Source organism: Rattus rattus, chromosome 1, assembly GCF_011064425.1.
Source record: "Rattus rattus isolate New Zealand chromosome 1, Rrattus_CSIRO_v1, whole genome shotgun sequence".
In the NCBI taxonomy this organism is placed as follows: domain Eukaryota; kingdom Metazoa; phylum Chordata; class Mammalia; order Rodentia; family Muridae; genus Rattus; species Rattus rattus.
The window spans coordinates 259,637,649-259,653,471 of NC_046154.1; the positions used below are offsets into that span (position 1 = coordinate 259,637,649).

Genomic DNA, 15,823 nt, shown 5'->3' on the forward strand with positions numbered 1-15,823 from the left:
GAATTAAAGTCAAGGTCTGAAAGGCAGTTGAACACCCAAATCATTGCATTAGTCACAACGGCTAAAACATGGAGACAACCCAAGTATTCACTGACGGAAAAATAGGGAAGCAAAATGGAGTATAACCACAGAATGGAATATTGTTCAGTCTCAAAAGGAGGAAATTCTCCAATGTTCGAACACATGGATGAACCTTAGCATATCCTACAGGCCAATCACAAAAATACAAAAGGTACCACTTGCACAAAACAGCATACTTAAAAATCATAAAATTGGAAATAGAATGGTTGTCATCAAGGTCACAGGGACAAGAAAAATGAGAAATTGTTGTTTAAAGGGTAGAAAAGGTCAATTTTACAACATGAAAAGACAGGGCTACATCATGAATTCATTTAATATCACTGAACCATATACTTAAAATGGTTAAGATAGTAAATGTTATGGCATGTACACTACAATGAAAACTGAAAAGGAGACCAGGGAAACAGTTCAACAAGGTGGAAACAGAAAACCGAGTCTGAAGTTTGTTCTCTGACCTCCATGCACATGCCGTGACTCATACACACTCATGTTATGGAAAAAAAAATTTTTTTTAAAGTGGTAGAACCGGTTCCCACAAATACCCTGCCTCTCACTAGTTCATCTCAGATTAGTATAGCCTCGAACTCTCTGGTTCCACCCATCCAGTAAAATCAAGACTCAACAAACAGTAACCCAACAAACAGATTTACATGTTAAATTCTCAATCCACAATACATCCACACAATAAACTTACAACCAATTGATAAGGATATAAACCGCCCACCTAGATAAGATAAATTTGCCTACAGAAATCCATCCCAGCTACCTTAGCAATTCAAGACCACCTGGATCTGGGACATCCTTCCCCATCTCCATCTTGATTCTCCCGCTGCTGCTGCTGCTGCTGCTGCTGCTGCTGCTGCTGCTGCTCCTCCTCCTCCTCCTCCTCCTCCCCCTCCTCCTCTTCTTCTTCCTCCTCTTCCTCCTCCTCTCCCTCCTCCTCCTCCCTTTCTCCTCCCTCCCCCCCCCCTCTCTCTCTCTCTCTCTCTCTCTCTCTCTCTCTCTCTCTCTCTCTCTCTCTCCCTCCCTCTCTCTCTCTCTCTCTCCCCTCCTCTCTCTCCTAGACTCCCCACCCCACCAAATGATAGGCTTCGCCTTATCCTGGACCTGCCTTGCTGCATGACATCATCCTACACATTCACGCTCACGAGCACACGTACCATACACACCATTTACACCTGTGGGTAAACGCATTAGCCTCACAAGTCTGATGGTCCAAGCTCTATCCCCTGAACCCACAGATGTAGTGGCACACATCTGTAATCCCAGAACTCCAACGGCAAGATGGAAGGCAGAGATAGCAGACCCCATGGAACGTTCATGAGCCAGCTAGCTTGGCTTACAAAGCAGAGCTGCAGAAATAACAGGACCTGCATGGAGAGAACCAACCTCCAAAAGTTATCCTACAATCTTCACATGCCTGCAAGTGCACACACAGCACACATACATAAATACACTTTTTAAAAAGAAATTGAGAAGACTATGACTCAGTAAACTGAACCCAGCCATAATCCATCACCAAATATATTTAATTTGGGTATGTGATGTATAATATTCTAAATGCTTAGTGTGGCTATATTGATACTACTTGATATAAGTTTATATTTTGTTTCATTTATTGTTTTTGAAACAGGACTCTGTGTAACCCAGGCTAACCTAGAACTCAAGATGTAGCTGAAGCTGACTTTGAACTTCTGATTCCCTTGCCTCTACCTCCTAGGTGCTGAGACTGTAGATTTATGCCCCTGATCGTGTCCACCTTACATATTTCTTGAAGTAATATGGTAAATAGGGTATTTCATATATAGTTCATTAACAATACAACTTACACATTATTGAATACTAGTGCTTTTCTCCTTTTCTTTCAAGAACCCACAATAAGCAACATAAATGAACACCTACTAAAAAGGGTCAACTTCTGAAGCCCATGTTAACACTGGCTATAGAGGACTCACCCGAAATTCCATGACATCCACAAATGACTGGTAGTAGTTAGTGAGAAATCTAATTATCTCAGCTTTTTCACGATGCACTGGTCCTAAATGTTGCTGAAAGAAACACAAATCAAACAAGATATGTTTTTAAAAAAAAAAAGCAATTTGATCCAAGTAACTAAAAACTAGGAGTAATACGCTATCATTCTTAACCACTGAGCCATCTCTCTAGCCAATCATTAGAATTGAAAATTTAAATACCCAGTCATTCTTTAAGGGTTGAACATGTTGGGAAGGGATCAATAGCTCACCAGAATTCTCAAGTCTCTAAATTGTCTATCTGGATGGGATGGCCACATGTGATTCTGACTACAAGCTGAAGGCTGGCTGAAAGGAGGTTTTCAGTTTCATTTCAGTAAAGACATTTGCTATATAAATCAATAGGAAAAGAAGCAGAGTATAAAGATACTATGAGTAGAATAAGAGAAATCTAAGGATAACACAGTACAGGAGTACTATGTTACATACAAAAGTACAGGATATGCCCAGTGGATACAAAGCATCCAGCAGTAAAGAAACACGGTGTAGATCAAGAGCTACAGTGAAAGGTGTGCTTCTCTATGAGTACCAGTGTCTTCATGAACCTGGCTGGCAAGACTGTGCCCCAGCTCACCATGGGAGACTCCCATTAGAGCTTATAATCCTCAGTACCTGAAGCCCGGAGTCTGAGCCTTGGAAACTAGAGATGGCTACACTTAAAGACAAGACAGAATGAAGAGTCTACAATAATCTGCCATGGAAGAATAATGTTACAGAAAGGGGGGCGAGGGAGATGAGTCCCAGTTCTCACCGTGCTGTTTCGGACATCTATGTTGGGAAACTTCTTGTTGATGTACTTGAGACATGATTCCATGGACTTTTCCAGTAAGAAAGGTGGCTTGGATTTTGGATCTGAACAGGTCTACACAGACAAAGATAAAATTAAACCACTGTACTATTTCTCCATTTAAATACATGCGTTTGGCTGCATCATTCACTCCCACTATCTCTCTTGGAAATGGCAGTCTGAGATTTTATTATAAAAGCACGAGGGTAGGTGAGAAACAAGTTCATTCCAGACTGTGAACCAGCATTCCTAAGAGCTAACCACCTGGCATCTTGTCTTAACAGAGGCTTGGCTCTGACACAGAGAGGAAGCTGCTTCCCCACCCCTCCTCTGAAACCGGAAATAGTGAGAAAAGTGGCTGATCACAAGCTGGACTTTATATAAAGCTCAGGTCCCAGGAGACTTTACAAACGACATGACAGAAACCATATCCCTGGGGCTTTACTACAAAACACACGAAAGTCCCCTCCTTGAGTCCCTTCTTTTTCTTCCTGGAAAGTCTCACGATTACCCACCTTTATCCTGCTTCCTACAGATTTGCCCAGTCCCTGGCTCACTCTTGGCATTACCTTTGCCCACTTTCATAGTTAACTCTCCTGAACACACACACACAGCATTCACAGCCCCAAAGTAACTTAGAAAACACCACTTCCTTAAATTTTCCCCCTTTTAAGGAAATAATCACACACACACACACACACACACACACACACACACACACACACAGGGTTTTTGCCAGAAACACAACTTGAAAGCTCAAAAACTAGAGGAATTGGCAATAAATAAACCCAAAATTCTAGACTCCCAACCCTTAATCAAATCATTCACGACACATTCTTATTTCCACCCCACCCTCAGTCATAGGGGAGAGACAATGTTCTAGAAAAGGCAAGAATCATACCTAGAAGGACAAGCCTTAAAAGGAAGCCTCCCACTATCTCCCAACACTGAGAACTATACCGTCAAAGTCGCTGAAAGCCACCTCAAGCAATGGAGAAAAGACGGGGCTTGACTATTGGGCCCGTAGGCCTCCAGGCTCCTGCCATGACTCACTCGCTAGAATGACCTTCTTGCTTACCTTCTTGATGTTGTACATGCGAATGAGAACTCCTTGACCCCGGTCATTCAGGATCGTGAGCTTTTCTGCTAACTTATGCTGGTAAGCAGAGGTCAAAGACATGATGGCCACCGAGAAAAAAAGACCATCCGGATAGCAAGACCCAATTGCCCCAAATATTCTCAGCCTGGCTGACAACACCCTCTGTGTAGAAGGGCCCAGCCTGGTTGGTGCACCAGGCTTCCGGTTGCTTCTGTTATTGGCTGAGGGCTCACAGGCCTTCAGAGCCCTCTTGTGCTTCCTCTTGCACCCTCAGCAGAGGAGACTTCCTCTTTCTGGTTGTACAGTACTTTGGTAAGAAGTGGGCGGAAGCCGAGGAAAGGAGCAGGCTTTCAAGCCTCCTCACAATGCAGCACCAACCGTTCTGGCCTTCCCCCTCCCCAAATGTCCCAGACAAAGCACACAACAAACGAATATCTACTACCAGCCCCGCCCCCGACCTCTACACTTTCCTTTATATACCAATCAAGAATATCTGTTATTCTCTACTGACCCTTGGGCCCCAGCATCCTTTAGAACCCTCATCTCTTTCTAACTATCCCATTCAGTGACATATTCACTCTATTTTATGTATAAACATAAAATGTAAACATATTTATGTGTATATATGTGTATATTTATTACACACACACACACACACACACACACACACACGGTTGTGAGGGTTGAAAAAGAGTCTTGTAAACCCCAGGCTATACTTGATCTCCTTATGTAGTTGGGGATAAACTTGAACCTCTGATCTCCTACTTTTACCTCCAGAATGCTGGGATTACCTTCCTTGTTACATTTTTAAGCATATGCCTTCTCTCTCCCCCATCCATATCATTTCTACTTCCTAATGACAGGTATGATATCTAATATTGATATCCTTAGTAGTATTGAACGTATCGATCTGTGAGCATGACCCAACAGAAGCACTAGTACTTGGAAACTTGTTAGATACTACAACAATAAAACAAAATGTTTTAAAAAGAAACTTACTAGACGTGCAAATTCTTTGACTTCACTCTAGACCTTCTGAACACAAAATCTGTCTGAGTGCTCTATCTGCATGTATACCTGCATGTCAGAATTATAGATAAATTATAGATGGTTGTGAGCCACCATGTGGTTGCTTGGAATTGAACTCAGGACCTCTGGAAGAGTGACCAGAGCTCTTAACCATTGAGCCATCTCTCCAATCCCCTACCCAAAATCTCAAGGCAGAGCAGGCATGCTTTAGTTTTGTTTGTTGTTTTTAAGGGAGGTGTGTGTGTGTGTGTGTGTGTGTGTGTGTGTGTGTGTGTGTGTGTGTGTGTGTACACTCAAACATGGGACAAGGGAGCACCAGAAAACAGTAACAGATACCCTGGAGTTAAGGTGGGTGGTGCTGGAACCTAGCTTAGGTTCTCAAGAAGAGCATCAAGTACTCAACCCTGAGCCATCTCTCCAGCCCCAACACACACACTGTCCTACAACAAGTTCTCTAGGTGACTCCAATGTGCCCTCAAGTCTAAAAATAATCCTATTTAACAATGGTAAAAAAGATGCTAAAAAAAAAAAAAAAAGCAAACAACAAAACAGTGTTGTTAACACATGTCTACTCTTCTTCAATATAGGGAACCCACGACCTACCAAGGTACAGATTCCACCAAAGTCCAATGAACAATGAGCTTTATTAGGGTTATTTACAGGAGTATGAATGAGGGGTTACTTATAAAAATACAAGAAATGACTCAAGGACAGCTGCTTCACCAAAGTCCGTCCAAGCATGGATGACAGCTGATGAAGATGGGAATCTGGAGAATACTGCACAGCCTGCGGGCAGCGCAACTGGTTGGAGAGTGTTCTTTCCAGGTGCTTCAGGTGGTCTAAACATCTTCCAGGCAATTCAGCCAGTTTCTGCTTCTTCCAGACAGTAGTATCAGAGTCTTTCTTGGCAACTCGGCACTCTCTTCTGAGAAGCACGCTCAGTTTTTATTGCTTATTCTGGAAGAGAGGGGCCTAGTGAATCTAGTCAGTTTCGGGGACTTCCCAAAGCTCTTTTCAGTTGTTTATCTTCCTGGTTAAAGAGCTTCCCTACAGGGCGGAATGTAAAAAAAAAAAAAAAAAAGAAAGAAAAAAAATCTCAGAGGAAGCTATTACACAACGAATTAAGGTCAGTTCCTACTCTCCAAGATATGGGTTGATAACCTATAGTAGTACCTGAATTTCTAGGTATCCAAGGAGGTCTTGGTGCAAATGTCCCAGGGAACACATCTGAGAAATACCCATCTACAACCACCCCTCTTGAATACAGCAACCACTCAGCAAATATACTGATCATAATAACTTATTGAGGGCTAGGGCTATGGCTTGGTTGACAGAATGCTGGACCAACATGTATGAAGTCCTAGACTTGATCCCCAGCACCACATAAAACCAGGCATGGTGGTGCACACTGTGAAGGAGGACCCTCAAACTCAGATAGTATGCAAAGACTGCAGGCATAATTTTTTGCAGCCTACTTCAACCTTTCCTTTAGCCTACCACCCAGCAGAGATGGTGGAAGAGAAAAGTTATTAGAATATGGGGGAAGTGGACTTGTTCGGCAATAGCTTTTTGGTGGTAAACTTCATCTTCTTGGGCAGCAATTCAGTCCCATAGCAAACACAAAATACAACTCAGCAGCTGCAGACCAGTCCTAGGCAGGCAGACACCAGGCATGAACCAGCAGCTGTAGTTCAATCCTGAAGAAGCCGCCGGTGTCGCCAACCAGCCTGAAGTGAGGCCACAGAAGTGGAAAGCTGCTTACAGGCACTTCAGGGGCAGTTATGGGCGAGTTTCTCTCAACAGTGTCCTTATCGCAAGTTGAGCTCAACAATGCTATGTAAGGTGAACCAATACATGCCGGTTGTTAGTGAAAACTACGGAGACGGAGCAAACCAAACCAATGCTCAGTGCTGTGGGGTGATATTTATATTCCTTCATCACAGGTCCTTTCACGTGTTTGCTATCTCAAAACATCCTTTCACTTGTGTCTGCCTCAGGAAAACATTTTTTCCTGTGTCTGCTTTAGCAAGACGCCCTTTCACCTGTGTGCTCCAGCAAAGCATCATTTGAAGTAACTAACTTTCCAAAGAAACTATAGGTTTCCACTTCAAAAGACAAAGAGTTGCCTAGGAAGCGCAAAGCCCTGGGTTCAGTCCCCAGCTCCGGGGAAAAAAAAGAACAACAACAACAAAAAAAAGACAAAGAGTGTTTACTTTGCAGAAACATCCACCATGTGGGGGGTCAACCATTCTCCAAAATGGCAACCCCAGAGAAGGCTCGCAGGTCTGCTTTTAAGGAACTGAGGGAAACTCTAGAAGGGTTAGGTAATCTAAAATTTCACTGATGGGTGCTAGGGGGTCACAGGTGCTCAGTGGTCTGCACTCTTATGTCATGAATGATTACTCGTAGAATGAGATAGGACCGCCCAGCACAGATGGCTCATTCTGAGATAAGATATTTCCCCATTTTTGTGGTTATCCCCAGGCTGTTCTTTGGGAGGGAGTTTTATGATCTTACTCTGGACTTTAAAGTCTGTTCCTAGAGCTGATTTCTTATGGACTAGTTTCTAGGACTTATGGTCTGTTCCTGGAGCTGGTGCCTTACAGCCTTTTTTCAAAGTCAGACCTGGTCCTTAAATGGAGACAAATGGGGTTTATGTTGTCCTTTCAATACCAGTATTCAGGCGGTAAAAGCAGAAGAATCAGAAGCTCATGGGAACCTGTTTTGAAAAATCAAAGATATAATACTAATAACTTACTGAATTACTAAGAGCAAATTGACAAAAAAAAAAAATAAGCCCCATGATGAAGAGTCAGATTAATCAGCAAGAAAATGTAGGGAGAATAGCTTATGTATTGTATGGATGTATCACCTGTCAATCAAAAAGACTAGCCTATGGCTTAGGCAGGAAATGGAAGGTGGGACATCTGAGAGGAGATAAAATTTTGGGATAGAGCCAGGTGTGGGAAGATCCAACCAAGAAGATACGAGAAGACGGACGCCCGCATAGTTCCTGAGCACAGGTAACCAGCTACATGGCAGATTATCGGTTAAAATTAATGGGTTATTTTAGTTATGATCTAGTTAGAAAAGAGTCTAGATATATGGCCAAGGTATCTGTAAATCTATTTTGAGTCTGAGTCTTATTTCTGGGAGAATGGGGCTGGTAGGGAGAACCAGATAGAATTTCCTCAAGAGAACATTAATGATTTTTGAACCTTAGATGTTGGAATAAATTTTAGCATTAAGATAAATCTTGTTGGGGATTTGGCTCAGTGGTAGAGCGCTTGCCTAGCAAGCGCAAGACCCTGGGTTCGGTCCCCAGCTCCGGAAAAAAAGAAAAAAAAAAAGATAAATCTTATATTCCAACCAAGCCTGAGCCCTCTACCTAAATAAACTTTCAACTTTCCTTCAAGGCAGAAAGTAAAGATCCCAGGGAAGTGCTAAGTCAGAGATGTCTTTGCATCTTCCCACAGCCTTTTCTCTACTGTCTATTAATCCCATTTTTTCCACATCAGAGTTTTCACATGAGCCCAAAATCCTGGGTGGTGGTGGGAGAAAGGAGCCCCATTTCATGTTATATTCCCTCCCCGCCTTCAGTGAAATATTGCTGGAGCCTGGCAACACCAGCTACCGCTGGTATGGGGGAAACCTACACTTTGATACCAGTCAGAATCAAACTATTAAAGTCTAAGAGCCCAGGTTCTGGACCCAGGTAGCTTGAATTTGATCTCAACTCTACCAGTTAACCAGCTGATCCAGTTTAAATGGTACTGTGTTGAAAGTAATTTGTATCTCACAGGACAGCTGCATTACATTGATTAATTTATGTAAAGTGGTAACCTAGCTGCTTGCTACATTTCAGATCTCTCAGTGTTCTACATGTGTTACCTCAACAATATTAATAAGGCTGCTAAGATATGTGCAAGCCTTTTAAGCTGCCCTCAATGAGTTGGTTTTCCTCATCTATTAAATGATAATTCCTTATACAGCTATGGAAGTGGTTAAATGAGTTATTATTATTTAGCTCAGGGCCTGGTATATTGGATATGGTATACCAAAAATAAACTAAACTTTTTATTTTTGAATATGTAGTGAGCTCATCCTATCACTCTCTATGGAATTCTGTATTTGGTTCCCCATAAAGAAAAGGAGCAGACTGAAAGGTGGGGCTTTTTGTGGCAATCGGTTGCCTTTAGGGATTTACTGAGAAGACTGTGCTGTAGTTCCTTCTGTGAACTTGAAGAACCATTCTAAAAAACATTTAATTACCCAAGAGCAAAGCCTAGTAATGGTGGTGGTAACTTAGTAACCTGGTAACTACCAACCAGAATCTCCGGAGAAACTCTTAAAGGCATACTCAGCCAGCCTGCATCCCAAAGATTCTGACCCAATAGTTCTGGAGTAGAACTAAAGGATCTGTCACTTTAAAACTTCCTGGTGATTCCCACATGCAGCCAGAATGAGAATCAGTTCTCTGAGACTTTACTATGACATCAAAACTTTCCAAACTTCTGAGAAAGGTGGCACCCATGGTGACAGGAGAGAGACTGAACAGAAAGCTTGGACAGCAAGCTGATTCCCTTTGTTAACTGGAGGGTGCTGTGCTCTGTGTCTTCTTAAACTTCTGTGTTGACACAGTGCTTCGACAATAAGGTAAATCTCACCATCCTTATGCTAGGTTTTAGTATGATGAAGGGATTCTAACATAGTAGATCAAATGGCCTCTAGTGAGTCATGGCCTCCCTCCATGAAAAAAGTAGTTGTTGATTAATGAACAAACCAATATCACTTATTGTCACTGTATCCTCCAACAATCTTTTTTATTTGGTTTATTTACTTGGCTTATTAAAATCAGACTTATAGGTGTAGCCAAAAATCCATGCTTTCCTAGGCCATTGGCTGAAATAACAGATTTTCTGAAAACTATATACGAATATTAAAACACCTTTTCCATTATTGTTTTTGAATCTAAAAATAATCATTTATAACAGTAGGTTTTACAAGCTTTAGTTTTTCCAGAAAGTCAATTCAATGCATTGTAAGTATCCATGATTCTAATATATTCATTAATATGCAGTGAAAGCATAAAGAACTGCCCTGTCTTGTGTTCCCAAAAACTACCTCCGTCTAAATCCCTAGATTTAATCACCAAAATGCCCTGGGGAAACCTGACATTTAATAGTCTCACTCCATGCCCTCTGTCTATGCCTTAGGAATGGTGCACAGCCAAGTTGAAATGGGCTGTTCTAGGGCACTTTTCTAAGCCTATCACTTGTGCCACCTGTACTTGATCTTTTCTGACACGCACTACCACCTCCAAACTATACATCACTGCTTTGCAGAAATCTCAGCTATAGCTGTTGCTTGGAAACTTGGAAGTCCTTGAAATGAATGTCTGCTTGGATAGCTAAAGACAGCTAGCCATGGGGGAGAGTGTGCTTCCTATTGGCAGTTAAATGCAAGCAACTTGGAGATGGTTTATTCTCAGCTCACTTTTAGGAGTCTTCATATGTTGATATCCGCAAGTTTAGAGATTTCAGGCTAGTATTCTTAGGTAGATATAAGTAGCCTAGACTCAGACACTATATTGTGGTTCTTCTGATTCTTCTCAGCGGTTATGCGGACTTATCTGACAATTAGTAGCTCAGTTTTAGAAAAATTAGAAATGGAGAATGATGGACCCTAACGGAGGCAGCTTCCAGAGTCTTGCTTTCTCTAGTACACAAATGTAGAATTTACTCATATCCAGGTCTGTGATTTTTCCAGGAATTCTTGCCTGTGTAATAGTCTATTTGAGAAGAAAGCACTCTATTTAAAGCAACGAACGAGTATGTATAATGTTAAATTCCTAAAACAAAGAACAGGGACTTTCCCCTATGGTCTAACCAGCTAAGCTATTGTGAGTGGGGTGGGTGTGTGTGTGTGTGTGTGTGTGTGTGTGTGTGTGTGTATGTATGTATGTATGTGTGCGCTCACACACTTGAGTGTGGATGTCCCTAGATGGTAAGAAGAAGGTGTGGGATCCCTAGGAGTGGATGTTACTGGCATCTGTCAGTCATCCAATGTATGTGCTGGGATCTTCTGAACACCAGGTGTCAAGATTGAGCAGAAACCAATCTTAATTGCTGGGCCATCTCTCTCCAGCCCTAATACCACATTGCCTTTAAGAATAGAAAATAGGCCTATGTCAAGACTGATCTTAAGTGGTAATCTTTCCTTTTCTAACCTATGATTCCTGCCTTTTAGGACTAATGGAGTTGGAATCTATAGAGCTCTGTCCTTATGATCCAAACCACAGGATACCTGCCAGCAGGTTACAGTACCATCTGGCATCATGCAAAAAGGTAAGTTTCCCCAACAATAACTGTAAATTACAAGAGAGGGAAATTTTTTCAGAGTATAAAACGATAGTTCTTTGGTTTTGCTCTTTGCTTCTGATCACAGTTAGAAACTAACTGTTCTTAAAGTTGAGATACAATATCGCTTCAGAGGTTTTCAGAAATGAGTGGAGGATGGAACACAGGCGAAACCTAACAAGAATTATTCCTTCTAGAAAAATCCAAAGATAGCGAAAAAGATGGCTAACTGCAAATACAATGCCTGTCATGTGGTCCCAATCAAAAGGCTGAAGGAACACGAGGCCAACTGTATCAACAGGACTGCAGTCGATGATGGTAAGCTCCTCACTTGAGAACAGGTAGCTAAGACCAAATTATATGGCTTCCAACATCCCCACATCTCGGGGTGCTTTCGAAGCCTTAGCCAAATGGAGCAGATAAAAGTTGGATTTTTTTTCCCCCCCGGGGTTGGGGACCGAACCCAGGACCTTGCGCTTCCTAGGCAAGCGCTCTACCACTGAGCCAAATCCCCAACCCCCAAAAGTTGGATTTTTATATTCTACTAAGGACCTTTCCATTTTGTTTCAGAGCCACTTAATCTTCAAAAGATTACTCAGCCAAGCTTTGAAGAAAATGAAAACCTCTGCAGCGCTGGGAGTCAGTTTACTGACCCTGATGTCTGGAACGTGGGTAAGCAAGGGTGAAACGAAACAGAACTGTGAGCAGATGTGTGTGCTTTAGAACCAGCAGATAATAGTAAGCACAGCCTAAGTAATAAGTACTTACACTCTGCTCTCAAAAACCATCCCCTACAAATCACTAGGTCTAAGGATGTCACCTGCCTCTAGAGGGATGGCCCAGTTAAAAACATAGTCTAACTGAGCTATAGGCCAGCACGCCATTGTCACAGCCCTTGACCAGGAAGGAACCTTGACCAGCCAAAGTGGCCAACTCACCCTGATTTGTGTGGTAAAGACTGTGCAACTGAAAATTCAGACTCAGCAGCTCACACTAAGGTCCTAGTGTCGTACACTGGCAGATCTGAAGTGCCTTATTTACACAGTGCAAGTTACACGCTAGGAAACTACCAAAAACTGGCTGTAAACAAACGAGTACATCCCCCTACTGGAGACACCCCCACTGGCACCTCCATGTACCCCACAGCCTTGTGCTGCAGGGGTATTTTTGTTACTGCCCAGCCCCTCTCCCCTTTTCCAATTACTCAAGAATCAATTATTCCTTAAACAAAAGTGTATTCAATAGCTATTCCTTTTTTTAAAAAAAAAGTAATCTAGCTAAAATCTGAATTCACATATAAAACCATCTTGCCAGGCATGGTGACTTACCTATAATCTCAGCACTCAAGAAGCAGAGGCAGGAGGATCTCTGTGAGTTCAAGGCCACCTTGGTCTATACAGAAAGCTCCAAGACAACCAGGACCACATAGAGGAAACCCTGTCTCAAAAATAAATCAATTAATTGAAAAAAAACAAAAGACCTCACCAGCTTTCAGTCTGAATTAAGTCCGGCTATTAAGGAAGTTACTTCTGAAACACATCTTTAAAATGCTCATCTATAAAAGTCTGCCTTATAATCAATATTGAATATAGGAAAGGGCCGTGGCCAGAGGCATAGCCCTTGCCGAGCATGCACAGGGTCCTAGGTCCTAACTCCAGCGCTGCAAAACAATAAAAATAATTAAATATACGTGTTAGAACACGACTTCTCCCCATAATATAAGCTCTAAATTATGTTAATGTTATAATTTAAAATGTCAGTAAGAGTATTGTGCTGACTAGCTCTGTGTCAACTTGACATAAGCTAGAGTAATCTGAGAGAGAACCTCAACTGAGAAAATGCCTCCACAAGACCAGAGTGTAGGTGAACTTGGAGGTCATGTTCTTGATGAATGATTGATGTTGGAGGCTCCAGCCCGTTGTGGCCGTTCCACCCCTGGATTGGTGGTTGTGTCCTATGAAGCAGGCTGAGCAAGCCAGCAAGCCCCCTCCTTAGTTCCTGTCTCCAGGATCCTGTCCTGACTTCCCTCACTAGTCAACTGTTACCTAGAACTGTAAGTGAAATAAACCCTCTCCTCCCCAAGGTGCTTTGTTCATTGTCATAGTATTAAAGACCCTAAGACAGATTCAGTCAGTAATAACTGATTGAATGAGGATACAAGCTTGTCTCAGCTTGTGGCTGTCAACCTTCCACATTTAGCTTCCGACGGTGACACAAAAGGAGACTGGAAAGGTACCTGATTTGAAAAGATGCATTTGCTTGCATTCATATTCCCCTAGTTAAACAGTTGTATGTTCATCCCTAAATGTAAGGGGGTGGACATGTGTGGTTCCTGGCAGAGAAACCCCTTCCCAGCAACAGCTAGCCTTCTCTGTGACAAATTCCTGAAAATGCTCAGGAATTGTTTTTCTTCTTCCTTGCTCTCTACTTTTTAGATCACATGAATCATTTTCCTTCATTTGTTCTTGAGACTTTTGCTCCAAAAACGCTGGTTTGTGAAAGGTAAGATAAACTATATGCTCATCACCATCGTTCAAGTCAACAAGTTTGACTTTTTAAATGTTTGCTTGCTTGCCTGCTTGCTTGTTTAGAGTGGCCAAGGCATATGTGGGCAGGTCAGAGGACAACCTGCTGTCACCAGTGTCTCTGTGGATTCCGGGTTTCAAACTCAGGTTGTAAAGCTTGGCACTTGTACTTTTGCTCATTCAGCCACCTCACCAGTCCTAAAGTTAGACTTTTAAAGGGAAGATGGCCTTTAGGCCATAGGCTCAAAATGTATACGCTTCAGTCACTAACTTAAAGGTTTGTGATCAGGTGGTGTAGCTCAGCTGGTAAATGCTTGCTGTACAAACATGAGGACCTGAATTCAGATCCCAGGTCAAAAAAAAAAATAAGAAACAGTAAGATATGGTGGTGTGCACCTATAATCATAGCACTGAGAAAGCAGGGACTGAGAAAGGAGGTTCCCCAGAACTTGGCCAAGTAGTCTAACCAAATCAGCAAGCTCCAGGTTCAGTAGGAAACCTCATACCACCACCACCACCACCACCATCATTGTTGTCGTCAACATCATCACCATCATTGTAACATCATAATGTGGAAGTCTGGTGAGATGTTCCAGAGGGTTAAAAGGTGCTTGTTGCCAAGGCTGGCACCCTAAGTTCATCCCCAGACCCAGATGGTAGATTGAACTACTCCCAAATTGTCCACTGACCTACACACACACACTCTCTCTCTCTCTTAAAAAGTGGAAAACAATTGAAGACACATACAACACTGACCTCTAGCATACAGGCACACACACACACACACACACACACACACACACACACACAAGCAATGTGTATGGCTCTGGGTAATTTCCTTCTCAACAGTTCACTTGGGGCTGTATTCCATCAAGACCTTGTATATACAGCAGTCATAATTCTGTAAAGAACAAAAGACCAACTTCTCAGACTTAAGGAGACCATCTCTATACAAACAGCTCAGGATCCCTAGCCAAACAAGCTGGGAGAGTACACACAGGGGCCACTGATGGAGTCACCTATCACATGAGAATGGAAGGCATAGAGGAACTATATAAAACAAAAGACAGCCAGCAAATGATTTCCTACTATAACCCTACTAAGGTTAATTACTAAAGTAATATGGATTATGTTGGATAATGTAACCCTGACTGCCTAGAACTGGGTATATCAACTGATTCCCTATTAACTTTTTTGTGGTTCTCTCTACAGTGACTCAAGAGACCTACAAGAGGCTATGTCTGATAAGCATCCTAACAGCTCCAAGTCTTGGGGAAGAGGTAAAGTAACCTTTTTTGGGTTAACATCAAACTATTAACATTGTGTTCTAACCTTGAAAAGATTTTTAGACAAGCCCTTTTTCTAAAGCTATGGAGTGTGGTAGTGCACACCTTTAATCCCCAAACTCAGAAGGCAGAGGCAGGCAGATCTCTGAGTTCAAGTCCAGCCTGATCTACATAGTGAGTTCCAGTACAGTCAGGGATACAGAATAAGATCCCGAGTCAAAATAACAATAATAATAATAACAATAATAATAACTTTGGTCTGGGGATTCAGCTCAGTAATAACACCCTTACCTCATATGCAAATGATTCTGGTTCAGTGCCCTGGGGGAAAAAATTATTCTGCTCCTCCTTGACCCACAGGGAAAGTCCTAGGAACTTCTGGTCAGACTGAGGGAAAGGCTGTTTTTAAATGCTGCTGGCATGCCTCAGGCTGTGAAAACGACACTACTTCCCTCTTTTTCTTTCTCCCCGCAGGTCAGAAAAACTGATGGAGACATTGCCAATTAAAGTGCGGGCAGACGAACAGAAGTCATTTTAAACCTTAGGGAAATCTTAACTTTTTAAATAACTTTTAACATTGTCATCTTAACATGTTTTTATTTAAATAAAGAATATTTTCCTTGG

At 42.2% G+C, this 15,823-nt stretch overlaps 2 protein-coding genes across 2 annotated transcripts in view; one reads left to right on the forward strand and one right to left on the reverse strand.

Annotated features, from left to right (window-relative positions):
- Nckap1l (NCK associated protein 1 like) overlaps positions 1-4,131 on the reverse strand; it is a 51,984-nt gene extending 47,853 nt beyond the window's left edge. The window contains exons 1-3 of the mRNA XM_032884225.1: positions 3,980-4,131; positions 2,866-2,976; positions 2,037-2,129 (exon numbers count right to left, since the gene is read on the reverse strand). Of these exons, the coding sequence (XP_032740116.1) occupies positions 2,037-2,129; positions 2,866-2,976; positions 3,980-4,081 (306 nt within the window). The 5' untranslated portion in view covers positions 4,082-4,131. The remainder of the gene's footprint in view (positions 1-2,036; positions 2,130-2,865; positions 2,977-3,979) is intronic.
- Positions 4,132-9,572: 5,441 nt separating this feature from the next.
- LOC116890181 (gametocyte-specific factor 1-like) lies at positions 9,573-15,823 on the forward strand. The gene is made up of 7 exons (XM_032890916.1): positions 9,573-9,685; positions 11,279-11,376; positions 11,586-11,706; positions 11,959-12,060; positions 13,824-13,890; positions 15,126-15,193; positions 15,674-15,823. The coding sequence occupies exons 2-7, from the start codon at positions 11,284-11,286 to the stop codon at positions 15,685-15,687; spliced, it is 465 nt and encodes a 154-aa protein (XP_032746807.1). The 5' UTR covers positions 9,573-9,685; positions 11,279-11,283; the 3' UTR covers positions 15,688-15,823.